The 17144-nt window shown below is 33.2% G+C and overlaps 1 protein-coding gene across 1 annotated transcript in view; it reads left to right on the top strand.

Annotated features, from left to right (window-relative positions):
- Window positions 1-17144, top strand: part of LOC126879428 (cilia- and flagella-associated protein 53-like) — a 56422-nt gene that overhangs the window by 26480 nt on the left and 12798 nt on the right. The window contains exons 2-7 of the mRNA XM_050642441.1: window positions 1838-2070; window positions 4860-5036; window positions 8432-8594; window positions 12217-12397; window positions 15160-15330; window positions 16259-16443. Of these exons, the coding sequence (XP_050498398.1) occupies window positions 1838-2070; window positions 4860-5036; window positions 8432-8594; window positions 12217-12397; window positions 15160-15330; window positions 16259-16443 (1110 nt within the window). The remainder of the gene's footprint in view (window positions 1-1837; window positions 2071-4859; window positions 5037-8431; window positions 8595-12216; window positions 12398-15159; window positions 15331-16258; window positions 16444-17144) is intronic.

The raw sequence follows: 17144 nt of genomic DNA, 5'->3' as shown, positions 1-17144 counted from the left end.
TATTCAGTTCTCCATCTTCTCTAGTTCTATATTTGGTCTATTTATCCACATTCCATTCCGTAGCTTCCCTCCAAATATTTTTCTGAGGACTTTTCTTTCCCACACTTCAAGCATGACTTGTTCGGATTTGTTTATCGTCCATGTTTCACTGGCATATAATGCTGTAGGTCTTACCACTATCATATAATACATTCTATCTTAGCCCTTTTAGATATGTTTTTACTTCTTATTAACTTGTTTAGAGCAAAGATACAATGATTATCAGCCATAATCCTCGCTTGGATGTCTTCATTCATATTTGGTCTCCTGGTGATTGTCGCTAGAGGTATAGAAATCTTTCTATTTCTTCGAGTTTTTTCTTCTGTGATTATTGTCAGGTGTTGTACTTGTATACAGGGTGTCCAGAAACTCTACCGACAAACGAAAACAGGAGATTTCTCAGATAATTTTAAGACAATTTAACCCAATTCGATTTAACCCCAGGAAAACGATTTATCTCTGGAAGATAAATAAACCTACCAGTTTTCGTTTTTTTAAATAATTTTTTTGTGAATTTTTTTTTCAAATTCAACAAACGAAAAATTTTCAAATTGATTTTTCTAGAAAACGGTGCATCCTACCGACTTAAAGCAAGAGTACCTTTTAGTACTATAATACCTCACAATTTAATAATCCAGTGTCACAAATGCTTTAGCGTTAAAGACAAAAAAGTTATGTGATAAAATAACCGTTGTCCTACCCAAAACGGACGCCTATGACCGGTACTAGAAATTCGCAATTAATGGCATCGATGTATCTTTAGAAGATAAATAGGTGTACGAATTTTCGTTTTTTTAAATAAATGCGTTTTGGAGCTATTTATTATTTTATATATAAATTATCTTATTATATATAAATTATCTTCAAATTATCTGAGGAATCTCAGGTCTTCGTTTGTCGGGAGAGTTTCTGAGTACCCTGTATATTCTCGTTCTGTCTATTCCGTATATTTAGTCTTTTCTTTGTTTATGTGTATCCCTTTCTTTTTCTCTTCCGCTATTAGTCATTTGAGATAAATTATTTGAAATAAAGATAATCTGCTACGCCGATGACGCCATAATAACAGCCGAAATGAAGATGACCTACAAAGATTAATTAAATAATTCGAAGACACGGCGCTCATATACAACATGGTGATCTCAACAGAGAAAACTAAATCGATAGTAATATCAGCGGAACCGAGACGATGTAAACTGGTCGTAAATAACAAAATAATAGAACAAGTGATGGAAACGGAATACTTGGGAATAATACTGTCAAGCTACGGAAAAGTGGAAGAAGTAGAAAAACAAGTGAACATGGCGAACAGAGCAGCAAGATGTCTAAACAACACAATCTGGGGAAACAAATACCTCACAATGGAAACGAAAACCAGGATATATAAATCAACAATAAGACCGATAATGACGTACACAGCGGAAACAAGAGCAGATACGGCGAAACCACAAAGACTGCTGGAAACAGCAGAAATGAAAGTCTTACGAAAAATAACAATCCAAACTCTAAGAGACAGAGTAAGAAGTGTGGAAATACGAGCGAGATGTGAAAAAAAGATGTGCAAAAAAGAAAAATACAATGGAATCAACACACAGAAAGAATGAGAGAAAATAGAATAGTACGAATAGCAAGAGACAAATCGCCAAATGGAAGAAGATCATTGGGACGACCGAGGAAAAGTTGGTCAGATAATATCAATTGAGGCTAAAAACCGAAGTAAAACAGGCATTGAGCCTATTTATAGGCTAAAAAGTTCGGTATTTTAAACAATTTCCTTAAAAGTTCGTTTTCTGGTTTTCAGGTAGGCAAATCGCCTGGTTCTAATCATCTATTTCGTGCTTTCGAAGCAAGACGGAAACGAGATGAAGAAGAAAAACTGCGCGAAGAAGCGGGATCCAAGCTGTATCAGAAGAATTATATGTTTATGATGTATGACACTCATGTAGAGAAAAAGCGAATTCAGAGAAAGATACAGGAAAAAGTTGAACAAAAAGTACAAGCTTACGAAGAAAGCGTCAATAAGAGGAGGGAAAAGTAAGTTTAGACCTAATACGCCAGTCAATGGGAGCCAGAATAGGACATTACCTCCGAATTCTATCCTACTGCATGGATTTTAATGAAATTTTGGGCCTAGACTCTACTTATCTCCTAATTCAAAGTCTACCCTATGCCGATGTGTGCTTTTATCTTGGGGGTGGTTCCCACCCCTTCTTAGGGGTGGAAAATTTTTTGTTTAAAATTACCACGGAATTCGCTACAGAACCTAATTCTAAGCAAAAACTGTTCTATAATTTTTTTTGAAAACAATACTTTTTAAGATATTCGTGGTTGAAAATTGGCCATTTTAATTGAAACATAATACCTTTTCGAACGACTTTTTGCGAATACCTTAAAAACTATGCATCTAACTAAAATAACTATATTAAATATTTTTGTAGGTTATAAAAAAACAAAGAGACACTTGCCTTCATACATCTTCTAGTTATAATACAAAAAGAGATATGGTAGGTGAAAATAGTTTGTTTTTTGGTACATTCTCCAATTCGTGTATTCAACATGAAATAACAGAGAAACGGTCGATTTTAGGTGTATAATGCCACTAATACCTTTTGCAGTTCTTGAAAAAACCTTTAACATGAGCTACATTAAAGGTCCATTACATTAATACTAAGCGAGATATGCTGCAAACAAAATTGATAACTAATGTATTTTAAGAAAAAATGAGAAGTCATTTTAACCCCCACCTACCAAAATGTAAATGCATGGTTTTTCTTCAACAATACCTTTTATTATAGTGTTACTTCTATGTTAAAAAAGTTGGACGGGTTTAAAATGAATGGTTTTTGAAAAAAAAAAAGATCAAATTATAGAGCGCATTTTTAAATTTTCTTAAAAATCTTCCTTTTTCTCCATGTAACTTGAAAATGATAAGAGATACAGTAATGAAAAATTAAAAAGAAATTTTTATCTGAAAAAGCCCTATATTTTTATTTCGTATCTTTTTTTCGTATCTCTTATCTTTTTCGAGTTACATGGAGGAAAAAAATTTTTAAGAAAATTTAAAAATGCGCTCTATAATTTGATCTTATTTTTCTCAAAAACCATTCATTTTAATTTAACCCAACTTTTTTAACGTAGAAATAATACTATATTAAAAAGTATTGTAGAAGAAAAACGATGTATGTATTTAAATTCTGATGGACGAGGGGTTAAATATACTTCTCATGTCTTCTTAAAATACATTAGTCATTAACTTTTTTGCAGAATATCTCGCCTAATTTGCATGTAATCGACAATTAGTATTGCTCATTTTAAAGGTCTTTTCAAGCACTACAAAAGTTATTAGCATCATTATACACCTAAAATCGACAGTTTCTCTGTTATTTCAAGTTGAATACATTGATTTGAGTATGCAGCAAAAAAAACTCTTCTTACCTACCATATACCTCTTTGTATTTTAACTAGAAGATTTATGAAGGAACGAATCTCTTTGTTTTTTATAACCTACAGAAATATTTTAAATAGGTTTTTTGTTAGATGCATAGTTTTTAAGGTATTCGCAAAAATCCGTCCGAAAAGGTGTCATTTTTCAATGAAAATGGCCAATTTTCAACCACGAATAACTCAAAAAGTATTGAGTTTTCAAAAAATAATCATAGAACAGTTTTTGCTTAAAATTAGGTTCTCTAGCCTTTTCCGTGGCTATTTTAACCAAAACATTTTTCACCCCCGAGAAGGGGTGGGAACCACCCCCAAGATAAAAGCGCACATCGGCAGACTTTGTTTCTTGAGCAATTCCCAACTTACTGTAAAAATATTAAGTAAATCGATGTGGTAGGATGGAATTCGGAGCCAAATACCCTCATTGACTGCCCTATAAGGAACCTTTTAAAAATTTAGTCTTCTTTCCGTTCCCTTTTTAATAGGACTATGTCCTGTTTCTTCTATTACAGTCTCTGCTGTGATCCGGAGCTTCAGCTCCCGTACCTTGGTTTTTTGGGTTTTCCTAGGGGTCGCTTGGTGTTGAGCTTCTGTGTCTTCGCCCAATTCGTCATACGTTTAGGGTCAATCTGATCTACCAGGTCTCTCCACATGCGTCGTCTTGCTCTTGTCCATCTAACTACATCTTGAACGCCTAGCTCTCTCAATGTGTCTTCGTTTCATGTCCTATCTCTGAGTGTGATACCTCTTATGGATCTTAGGGTTTTCATCTCTGTTGTTCTCATTATTTGTTTGGTCTTTGGTGTCTCGGCTCTTGTCTCAGCTGCGTATTTCAGTACTGGTCTAACACATGTTTTATAAATGTGGACTTTGTTTCGGTGCTCATAAATATATTTATTCGGCCAGATTATATCCCTCAGGACATCAGATATTATCGCTGCTTTCGTTACCCGCTGTTTTGTTTCTTGTCACAGATGCCTGTTTATAGATACATATTTCCACACCTAAGTATTTACAACCCATTATCAGTTCGATTTCCCTCCTAATTTACATCTAATTGGGTTCCTGGAAATTACCATCGATTGAGTTTTCTCCGTTGATAGTCTCAGGTTATACTTTTCGGTGGTTATTTTAAATTTTTGTAGTGGGCGTTGTAAGTCATCTTCGATTTCGGCTATTAAGATAACATCATCTGCGTAACAACGTATTCTCTTGGTTCGGTTACCCATTCTGTATTCCCGATTCATTTTGTTAACACTAGCTATAACTACAAATCTAGTCTAGAACTATACGTATAGTCTAAAAATGTTATAATATACAGAGTGTTCAACTTTTTATGTTTTTTTTCCTTTATAAATTAAGTCTTATATCAATATCTTTAGGTTACAGAAGATGCTTTGTGCCGAAGAAAGACAATTCTATCATGAAACCGTTGAGATGGCACAGCGAGGAGACGAAATGCGCATGGAGAATATGAAGAGAACTGTGGAACAACTTCGGGCAAGGCGAGAGGAAGAAAGACTGAAACTAGTAAAACAAAAGAGAATTGAGCAATACATGTACGATATTTGCTTATTATTTAAATAATTTTTTTATGTGCTGTATACTGTATTGTAAGTTTTTCCTAATTTTTAATCTTCAATTAGTGATATAACAGTATTAGTTTGATAAATATTGAATTTTTTTAGTCTAATCTCAAATCATACTGCTACTACATGACTTCCAATTGCGTCCGGTTATTTCATAGGTTAAGTCCTCTTCTATGTTTCTTTACCTCAGCTATTTGTCTCTTCCTTCGTTCCAACTGTTTCTTCATCTACCTCGTTTTTCTCTCCTTCTGATTGTCATTTAAGTATTTCCTTTAGTATTCCTTGTTCATCAATTCATTTTATATGTCCGAACCAAGTTGCTTTGTTGATGTCATCTGTGATATTTCGTGTGATTCCCATTATTTATCTAATACGTCCGTTAATACTTCTATGTTTAGATCTAGCTGTTGATCTTCTTCAAATATCCATTTCCATTTCTTTATCGTTACCATTGTTCTTTCTTTTAATGGCCATACCTCTCAACTATATACACATAGTGATACTTTTCATTATAGTCCCATGTATCCTCGTTTAATTTTCTTTGCTGACTGATTGGTCCATAAAATACTGTTTAACATTTTATGTTGAATGATTTTCTCATAAAAGCTCGGTTTAACCAGCAGCTTTGTAGTAGATGCCATCGGACAATATCGAACGCTTTTTCATAATACATGAAACAGAAATACGTGGGGTTGTTTCATTACCCAGGCATCTCATTAAACGGTGTATTTAAATATTTAGTGATTCTATTTTGCAGTGAAATGCAGCGAAATAATTAAGTTATCTGTATCTAAATAATATACAATTGAAGCCAGTCTCTTGCATATTTTTCAGAGAGGACAAAATTACACATCTATAAATAGATAGTGAGACCTAAATCGAATATGTAAACTTCTTCTTCTTCTTTTTGTATATACATGACTCTGTCTGTTTTTCAATGTGCCTCTAGTAAGTTGTCGTTCCATCGTTTTCGTGGTCTTCCCACTGATCGTCTTCCTATTGGGGAACCGTCTCTCGCTGTCCTGACTACCCTATTTGTTGTCAGTCGGCTTATGTGGTCATTCCATTCTATTCTTCTGTTTCTTACCCAGTTAGCTCTGTCCCATAGAGTCTTACAATCGATTTCTTGAAGGGTTTTCATCTCAGCTGTTTCGAGCAATCTTTTTGCCCTCTCTGTGTCGGGTCGTGTTTCTGACGCGTATGTCATTATTGGTCTGATGACTGTTTTGTAAATTCTGCCTTTCATTTATTTTCCGATATTTTTATTTCTCCATATTGTGTCATTCAGGCAACCTGCGGCTCTGTTTGCTCTATTCATTTAATCTTCCACTTCTGTTTCGAGCCTTCCGTAGCTAGATAGTGTGATGCCTAGGTATTACTAGGCATAGGATAACTCCATCACTTGTTCTATTATCTGACCTTCCAGCTCCAATTTACATCTTATTGGATCTGCTTTTATAACCATCCATTTTGTCTTTTTTGGGAAAATTAACATGTTAAATTTTCTGGCGGTTATGTGAAATTGGTGCAGCATACGCTATAAATCATCTTCACTTTGAGAGATTAGTATTGCATCGTCTGCATAGCAGATTATTTTAAGTTGTTTTTCTCCCATTTGGTATCCTTTTTTAATTCTTAATTTTTTTTGTTATTTCGTCCATGATCAGGTTGAACAATAAAGGACTCAAGGAATCCCCCTGTCTTATCCCAGTGCCGGCTTCAATTGGGTCAGTTAGTTCATCTTCCACTTTTACTTTTATTGTGTTGTTCTGGTAGATGTTTTAGATCGTTTTAATTATTCCTAGAGGTACCTGTCTCGAGTATAACAAATGGATAACGTCCTTTAATGTGACCCTGTCAAATGCTTTCTTAAGGTCCACGAAACATAAATATACCGGTTTGTTTTATTCCAACGATTTTTCTTGAACTTGCCTCATTATAAATATAGCGTCAGTGCATGACCTTCCCGACCTAAAACCTTGTTGTTCTTCTGCTCATGGTATAATTTCATTCAATTTGGTTGTTGTCACTTTGATTGTTAATTTTAATGTTGTGTTTAATAAGTTAATTCCTCTGTAACTCTCCGGGTCCGATTTGTCTTCTTTTTTGAAGAGAGATTCGTTCATCTCCTATCTTTGCCCTCTAATCATTCTCCATACTCCTTTTTGTGTTCCGTAGAAGTCGTGTTCCTTCTGTTTTGAGAAACTCTGCCAGTGCTCCCTTTTTATTTTTCTTACTAAAGTATTCGTTTCGTTTCTGATTCGTTTGTAGTAGTTGTATGCCTGCTGTGTTTGTTTTGTTCTATATTGTAAAAAGGCTTTCTTCTTTTCTCCACATTTTATCTTCACTTTCTCTCTAAACCACGGGGCTTTCTTCTTTAATATGTGAGTATTCGTTACTTTTCTCTCTCCAAGTGATTATATTGCAGCGTTGATTATGTTATATTTGAGTTTTTGCCAGCTTTCATCGATGTTGTCGTTTTCTAATATTCCATTCTTAGCAATCTTCTCCGATATTCTTTTCCTGTATAAGTATCTATAATCTTCCGTGGGTTTCGTATTTAGTCCTTCGCCTTTGATTTTTGTTTGTGTTGGTGCCTTGGGTGTGAAGTATTTCATAATGATTCCTATTTTACATAATACTAGGCTATGGTCGCTACCTATATCTGGTGAGTTGAGGCATCTTACGTCGATTATTTTTGATGGATGTATATCTCTGTTGGTCACAACATATTCTATCATAGATCTTTGTCCACGGGTGTTATTGAATGTATATTTGTGTTGGTCTTTGTGGTCAATAAATGTGTTGTTTTTTCTAAGTTCCTTATTCGTGCAGAAGTTTATCATCAGTTCTCCATTTTCGTTTTTAACATTTTCATTGTGTTTTTGCTTAATTCCGGGTATTACTTGGTTACCTATTCGAGCGTTAAAATCCCCCAGTATTATCATCTTCCCTCTAACTTGATCTACTACTTGTAAGTCGTCATAAAAGATTTCCCTTGTTGTTTGAGGCTTGTTATTTTCTGGGCCGTATACTCCGATGATGTTCAGGTCTTCCTTTTCCATTCTAATTTTTGCTGTGACAATTCTTTCCGATATATATATTGACATTCTTTGATGTGATTTTGGAATCTGTAAACTTAACAGCTAAAATCAATATTATTACAAGAACTCGATATTCACTGGGTCGAGCTTTCGACGTCATCTCTGACGTCATCTTCAGGGCTTCTGGGGTCTCAGTCTCCTGAGTCTCCAGACACTACAGTATTCACTATTCACTATAATACAGTATTTTGTTTAATAAATTAGCTTGTTAAGATTTGTTTGAAAATTTTCTATTTTTGATTATACTAACTATCGTTTTAGCAATCGATGTCAAGAATTGAAACCTACTCTTATCAAAAAACATCTTATTGAATCTAAGCAAGTACAACTTCAACAGATGAGGGAAAATGAGGCAAGGAGAGAAGCGAATAGGGAGCTTGATAGAATGTGGAATGAGCTGAACACAAAGGAAATGCTAATGAAGGTATGTATGTTAATATATCCCACATATTATTACATCTTTTACCTCATACCGTAGGTACTTGTATCTTCGTTTCTTAGAAGGTATATTCCAGTTTTGCCGTCCATACCTTTTAATGTCTACTTCGACTACACAGCACAATTTTAGTTTTATCAGTATCTTGGCTGCTCTTGTGTTGGATCGTTTTAGATCTCGTTTGGATTAGTACCGTCCAAACATATGTCTATAGCTTCTTTTTTAACACACTCTTCTGGTCTAGCCCTGGACATAGACCTCCCCTTGTGTTTTATATATTCATCTATCTAGAGCTATCTAGTGCCAGTTTTTCCTACCTTTTCTTTAATGTCATCAATCCATCTTTTTTCCGGTTTCCTAAGCCTCGTTAATGTTTGAGTTGAGTTATGCCTCTTTGCGTTGTTCTATTGATCTAGAGATAGAAAAGTTATAAAAGGAAGATTGCATGTATCAAAAACATTTCGTTTTAGATTTACTGGGATTTGTAGATCTTTTATAATAAAGCTTAGTTGACCTACTGCTTTTCAAGTCATTCTTACTCTTCTGGTTATTTCTGTAGTTTGATTTTCTTTGACTTGTTTTATTTTATGTTCCAAGCAGTGGCGTGCTGGCCATATAAATGAATCGGTGCAATCACCGAGAGGCTGCGGCCTCTTGAGGCCGGTCAAATAGGTTTTCACAAACATTTTTAGATGTAACAAAAAAATATTTTTTTAATTTCTAATCGGATGTTAATTTTGCTAATAATATGAATAAAACGTTTAAAAAAATCAATTTTTTTAATTGTGAAATACAGTTTAAGTAAATGAGTAAAACTCTATAGTCTATATACATAAATAGATTGCTACAGATATTATTTATTTTCATACATACAAGTATATTTATGGTTTTATATTTTCCAATTTCCTTCAAACATGTATGGACTCTGCAGAATTAAAAACTGGAAAAACGTCTTGCTCATTTTTGACCGAATTATTGAAAGTATCTAAAACGATTTGATCAAGACAAATCAAATCGTTTTATGATGATATAAGCACTCTACATCCTAGAAATTTTGAAACAATAAAAAAAATGGTATACCTTTGATGGCATTTAAATCATTTACTCAAAAATTAAGAAAGTTTTATCCTACCATATCTGCGACTGCAATTACAGAAGAACTCATGGATTTTGCTGATAAATGGATTGTATTAAAAATAGGATTTTGCAAAATACTGAGATTATAGAAGATGGAGTTAATGCATATGTTCAGCCTACAGAAAGTATGAAGTAAGCTTATCCAAATTTAAATAGTATAATATAAAGCATTTATTAACTCTTTAGTGACACAATAGTATCTTGCGAAAAAAGATTTTCAACATTGAAATACATAAAAAGTCGGTTAAGAAGTACTTTAACACAAGATCATTTTTATGCTAATGGCTATAGAAAAAGAAGCTTTGTATGAGCTTAAAAATGATGAAATAATCGACGAATTTGCTCAAAAATCTATTTTAATGCGGAAATTATTGATCGAGAGTTAAGTAATTATTTTATAAAATAATTGCAAAATAATATTTAGATTATTGCGTTGTATTAACATTTTAAATATTGTTCAATTAAAGTATTTGTACTGTACTTGTATTTGTACTCTCTTGTATAAAGCCGCGTTTACACGATGACAATTGGCGAGACAATTGTCATTGGACAATTGTCATCACGTGGTTGCGGATTGTCGGAGGCCAGTCCAGTTGAACGAGAAGATGTTTATACGGGGCCAACTATTGCCATGGCAGTAGACAGCTAAAACATGACCGACTGCTCGTCATCTGTTGTGTCCGGTGAGGACTTAAAACTAATGTTAAATCAACTTTACCGGGAATTTATCAGTGAGTCTTGCAATGTGCTAGAAGAGGAGTTACATAAGAAGAGGGAGTGGACAAGGAAATGACTTTGTCACTCCACTTTGGTGCCATTTTGCTCAAGAATAACCAGACGTAACACAAATAACACAAACTACGTGTATGTTTTGACTGGCACAAGAGAACTAGAGGGAACTGGCAAAAAACAAGACAGCACTACTGGCCTACACCGTTCACATGGCGCCAATTGTCGCGACAATTGAGATTTCGAGTGGTGGGGGGGGGGACTCACTGGGCGCAGCTCATTGTCCTCAGTCTACTCCCGGAGACAACTGAATTTTGGGCCAATTGCGAGGGCAGTTGGCAAGGCAATTGGCCTGAAGTGTTTAGACGAAGACAATAATTTCGTGCCAGTCAGTTGTCTTCTGACAATTGTCTCGCCAATTGTCATCGTGTAAACGCGACTTAATTGATTTACTAAAATGCAACTTAATACATAATTGAAAAATTCTCAATTTTATTTTACTTGTACCTTAATTACATCAAATTCATATTATATTTATTTAGGAAATTATGGTTTCTGCCTTACTGCATACAATATTGTCATTCATGTCAATTATTATTTGTAAGATTTATTATTCTTAAATGAAAAAATATAGCAAATTAAGAAAAAAATCATTGAATTCAAAGTTTTATGTTTGATTTAAAAATAAGTTATATTTTTGTTTTTTTAAATACCGAATAAAACATCCTGATAATAGAAGGTAAAATGAGGATGGGAGGCCGCTTTTCTATAAAATCACCGGGCCGCTTGAAAAGTTCCAGCACGCCACTGGTTCCAAGTACACATAGTTTTATACATTTTAAATGTTCAACACCTAAGACAAGACACAAAAGCAAGAATCTATAAAGCAGCAATTAGACCTATATTGACATACACGGCGGAGACAAGACCTGACACAACTAAAACGAGACGACTACTAGAAACAACAGAGATGAAAATACTCCGACGAATATCAGGGAAAAGTCTGTTGGATAGGGAGAGAAGCGAAAACATAAGAAGATCATGCAATATAGAAGACGTAAATGAATGGGTGACAAAACGGAAACAGGAGTGGAACGAACACATTAGTAGAATGGCAGAGGATAGGATAGTACGAATAGCACGAGATAAGTCACCAAATGAACGAAGAAGTATTGGCAGACCAAGAAAAAGATGGTGCGATAACTTAAACAATTTAGGAGGCTAATATTGAAGAAGAAACAGGCTTTAAAGCCTACATACAAGAAGGAAAAAAGAAAAGGAAGATCTTCAATGTTCCTATTGTCAAGAGTGATATCTACTTCTTTAGCAAACACTACCTTAGTTTTTTTTTTCAATATTCATTGTTAGTCCTACTCTCCCAGATGTCGTCTATCTATATTTCAAACGCGTCGAGTCTTTTTGGTGATGCTTTAGTTAAGGTCCATAACTCCACTCCATAGAGAGAAAAGGAGAATAGGTTAGTACACTAAAAAGGGACCGTTGAGTTTTTTTATCTTAACGAAATTAAATCGGAATCTTAACTTAAATTAAAAATTACAAAAAAATAAGGTCATTCATCATTGTGTTGTCCAAAGGTCAGAACATATAGACAAATTTGTAATATAAACATAATGTAGACAACTTTGGTAACAATTTTTTTTACCAAGTTAATGGCACTGGCATAGCCAAATGGAAGTCATGTTTTAGTAACAAATTTTATAACTATCTAAATTTAATTTTTTAGAAAGAAAGAGAAGAACGCGAGCTTTTAGCTGCAAAAGCTAGACAATTAAACCAAAATGATATACTAGACAAACAAATCCGTGGAAAACAACTACTTAAAGATAAAGAAAAGAAAGTCATGATGGAAGATAAAATAGAATTGGAGAGAGTCAACGAAGAAATGCGTTTGGAAAAAATTAAAAGTAATACATACATACAGGGTGATTGATTAGTAGGGTAAAGCTCAATAGCTCCGCTGTAGTAATAGATAGCAATAAAAGTTAATAACAAAAAATTTAGCCACCTTTGAGTTTCATATTACAAAATTAGTTAGAATGTTACAGGGTGTTCGATAACACAGTGGCAGACCAAACTTATGTTTTTTTTAATGGAACACAATATATTTTATTTTAAATTCGAAATCCTGTTAACTTCTCCATCACAAAAATATAAAGGTTTGTTATGTTATACAGGGTATTTACAAAGTTATAACCAATTTTATATGAAAATCGTAACAAGTTCAACTCCCTTTATAAATAAAAATGAGCAAAACAACAATGGTTTATTAATGCCATATTTTTTAACGTATTGTCAAAATTTTCAAGAATGGTCGATATTGCTAATTTTCTTTATATCAAATACAGGGTGAGTCAAAACGCAAGTACATTATTTTCTCAGTAATTTTAAATGGAACATCCTGTATTTTATATCACTATTGAAAAGTACCACTACCGTACTTTCATTTTTAGATAACATTCCCTATGTCTAAATTTATTAGTTTTCGAGATATTTTCATTTTTCAATGGACCAGTAGCGTGGCCACCCAAATCACCAGGATTTAATAAACTCGACTGATTTTTTTGGGGTTACGTTAATAATGAAGTTTATAAAATACCTGCAACAACAAGGGATGAGATGAAAAATAGAATACAAAGTGTATTTCGATGTGTTAATTTACAAATGCTCCGTAGAGTAAGTAGCTCATTCAATGATCGTTTTTAGGCGTACATAAATGTGTTAGGAGATAATTTTGAACATCTTATGTAATTAAATATTAAAAATATTTTATTAAAAGTAGCTTCTAATTTTTTCAAACATGTTTTTTTGCAAAATGTATTACTGATAAATTAGGTTTCGTTCTTTATTTGTTACATTGTTACATTTACATACAAAAGTAGTGTTTAATTGTCTTCACAAAATATTGTATTTTGTGTTTGTGTGTTTTTTTTGTAAAATTTATTACTAATTTTTTTTTGTTTATTTGTTGCATTTACATAAAAAGATAGTTTTTAATTGTTTCAAAAATGTTGCATGTAGTTTTTGTGTTTTTGTTTGTAAAATGTATTACTAATAAATTATTTTTATTTCTTTATTTGCTACAGTGTTACATTGATTACCGGATTGATAATCGGTAATCTTAAATTGTCAATTCAGTCATGGCTTACTTCAAATTTAAATAAATTTTAACACCTAAAATAATTTGCTCTGAAAAATGAAAATATCTCGAAAACTAATAAATTTGTACGTTAATGTAATAAAAAAAGTACGTTAATGTTACTTTTCAGTAATGATATAAAATACAGGGTGTTCCATTTAACATTACTGAGAAAATAATGTACTTGCGTTTTGACTCACCCTGTATTTGATTAAAAGAAAATTAGCAATATCAATAATTCTTAAAAATTTTGACAATAAATAAAAAAAATATGGCATTAATAAACCATTGCTGTTGCGCTTATTTTTATTTATACAGGGAGTTGAACTTGTTACGATTTTCATACAAAATTGGTTATAACTTTGTAAATACCCTGTATAACATTACAAACCTTTATATTTTTGTGATGGAGAAGTTATCAGGATTTCGAATATAAAATAAAATATAGGGTGTTCCATTCCAAAAACATAAGTTAGTCTGCCACTGTGTTATCGAACACCCTGTAACATACTAACTAATTTTGTAATATAAAGCTCAAAGGTGGCTAAAATTTTTGTTATTAACTTTTATTGCTATCTATTACTATAGCGAAGCTATTGAGCTTTACCCTACTAACCAATCACCCTGTATATTACAAGTTTACTTTTTGTCTTTTATGGAAACCAGGAATGAAATTTATGCACTAAAGGACAACGCACACCTCTTATTGAAAATATCATGTCACCCAAATGCGATACTATTTACGTAAATATATTCGTTCCGAAATTACAATCATTTCATATCAGTGCACCAGCTTTGAATTTTCATTAATAACGGCGTAAATTGATATAAATAAATCTGAAATCAAATGGGTAGGTACCTACGTGAGTTAGAGAGAGAAAAGAGATTCGGCAGTTAATGAATAGTTCTGCAAGTAATAAGGCAGAGGTGTACTCTTATCTTATAGATAATATTGTGGGTATAATTTGGTCAGTCGTAACAAAATATATAGTTCCTCTAATCGGCTTAGCTAACACTGGGTTAATCTGATTTCAATGGCCACTAGACTAATGGTATTTATGAATGACAACTTCAATGGACTTCAAAAATGTGATTTCCATAAACTTTAATTACAATTTACGCCAATATTAATCAAAATTCAGAGTTGTCGCAATGATATGAAATAATTATAATTTCGAGACGAATCTATGTATGTAAATACAGTAAAACCTGTGTTAACGGCCACCTTCCAAAAGCGGCCACCTGTACTAACGGCCAGTTTAAAAATTCCCCTTACCAATTATATGTAGACTACCAAAACTGGCAATGACGGCCACCTTTATGTATCGGCCAATAGTTCTTTCATTTTTAGTGGCCGTTACTGACAGGTTTCACTGTATTATTGCATTTGGGCAGAATTATATTTTCCATCAGAATAAGATGTGTGTAATGTCCTTTAAATCCTTTACAAATCTTTTTAAAACGAAGTATTAGTTGTTTTCCATATGTACATATTATGTAGATTTTTATTTTCATTTTTTTTTATTTCAGCATTAAAGGCTAAAAGAAAAGACGTCGAGTCATTGCGCGAGATACTTCTAGATCAAATCCGGACAAATGCTGAGATTATGGAAAAGCGTAAAAGAGATGAGGATGCTATTGATCAAGCTTACATTAAGTTGAGTAAACTAGAGTTGGAAAGAGAACAAGCTGAAATTGAAGGTAGGTACATGTACTTCTAGAGTATTTTACTAGAGTATATTTATTTACTAGAGTTTCGTGTGCTTAGGTACGTAAAAAAGGTTGTCAATGATAATATGACATTTTTATTCACTTTTTTAACGCCTCAGCAGGATATCCATGCCTTCTTAAAGAAATATTATTGAGTAAAAAACACTTTATCAAAAAATATACTGCAATTTAAAAAGAGACTTTGACTTGACCAAGCATGCCAAAAGTGGTTGCGAACAGTTAAAACACACAACTAAAACAACGGTAAAAACAACAATAGACGGACCCACTAAGTTTAAATATAATTTCAAAGTTTATATAATGTTTGTTTATGTTGTTTTTATTGATGTTTGGTTTATCATTTAAGCGCCTGCCTTTGGATCGAAAAAATCAGAAAGGTTGTGGGTTCGAATCTCACCAGGGTCAGAAATTTTTTATTTATTATAAATTAGTAAATGAATATAGTTTCTGTCCTTGTGGGATCGGTACTCACCGGAGGGACCGCAGACGTTCGGATACAATTAGCGTCTCTTTGCAAAGACAATGACGTCGACTTTACAAAGTAACAAGACACTTACTCAACACACACACTACACATGACACTAGGTACCTAACTGTTCAAAATTACCGTACCTACCATGCCAATGGCCATCAGTTGTCGAGGCATTAGCCAAAAAAAAAAAAAAACAATCAATTGTTTCCACATCATAGGCGTTCTGAAATTATTATTTTGTGTATTATGGATTAAATTGAAATATATTTTGTTTAAATTTTTGTAATCTCTTTTATAATTTATTGCATTATTTGCCGGTTTTTTAGAAAATTATCCTAAAGTGTACTCTTTGTGGGATGTATAAATTGTAGGTACTTGAAGTTTATTGTATGTAAATGTTGAACTCATACATACTCTTTATTTTAGAATCTATAACTCAAGCAAGAAAAGAAACTGCCATGTATAAGGAACATCTGAAAGAGTTGGAAATTAAAATGAAACAAGAAGAAGACGAACTAGGTAGATTATTAGAAGAATATAGACAAGCGATACAAAGAAAGCAAGATGAGGCCAAATGTAAAATTGCGGAAGCTAAGAAAGCTTTACAATGTGTAAATATAGCAATTTATTTATTAACAATAATTTGTGTTTTAAAGATTTAAGATTCTAGTTTTAAGATTTATTTCTTTTAAATAAGTGCGGTTGATTTAATTCAGTCAATTTGTACTATACGAGCTCCCTAGTGGGAAAGTTTTGGGGTAGTTCTGATTTCTTTCATGTATTTTGGGCTGCAGAATCCGAATATGAGGTTTGCGGACAAAATTTCTTGACGGAACATTGAAAAAATCGCGAAAAAAGCGAAAAATTTCTGCTTTTTTCCGCCCTTTTGCTAAAATCTGGAAAACTGTTAACTTTTCGTAAATGGTCTGTTAACAGAAATTAAAGTACTTAAAATTCTCTACAAATATCACTATTTACTTCTCAGACGAACCGTTCGGTTGGACAACCGTTGGTCGGACGAACCGAATTTTTTAACGGTCTCGGCAAAACCCACATTTTACATTCCAAAACTTTATTATGAATCCATTCCACCCTGAAGCCGGGAATATCTCTGCTTTTCCCTCAGAGCCACAGAAGATCAGGCACAGAGGCACAGGTGGAGTCACAGTTTCAGTTGGTGTGAACATTCCCTTCGGATATGTCATCTTGATTTCTAATAAACCTTGAGGTTTTGTCCTTTTAAAATGAATTAGTTGAACAGCTCCCTGACTTCCATAAACCTCAGGCGCGGGTTTCGTTTTTAACCGAGGAA

The sequence above is a fragment of the Diabrotica virgifera genome, chromosome 2, assembly GCF_917563875.1.
Source record: "Diabrotica virgifera virgifera chromosome 2, PGI_DIABVI_V3a".
Classification (NCBI taxonomy): Eukaryota; Metazoa; Arthropoda; class Insecta; order Coleoptera; family Chrysomelidae; genus Diabrotica; species Diabrotica virgifera.
The sequence above is the reverse complement of the archived record's forward strand: the minus strand, read 5'-3'. Positions and strand labels throughout refer to the sequence as shown.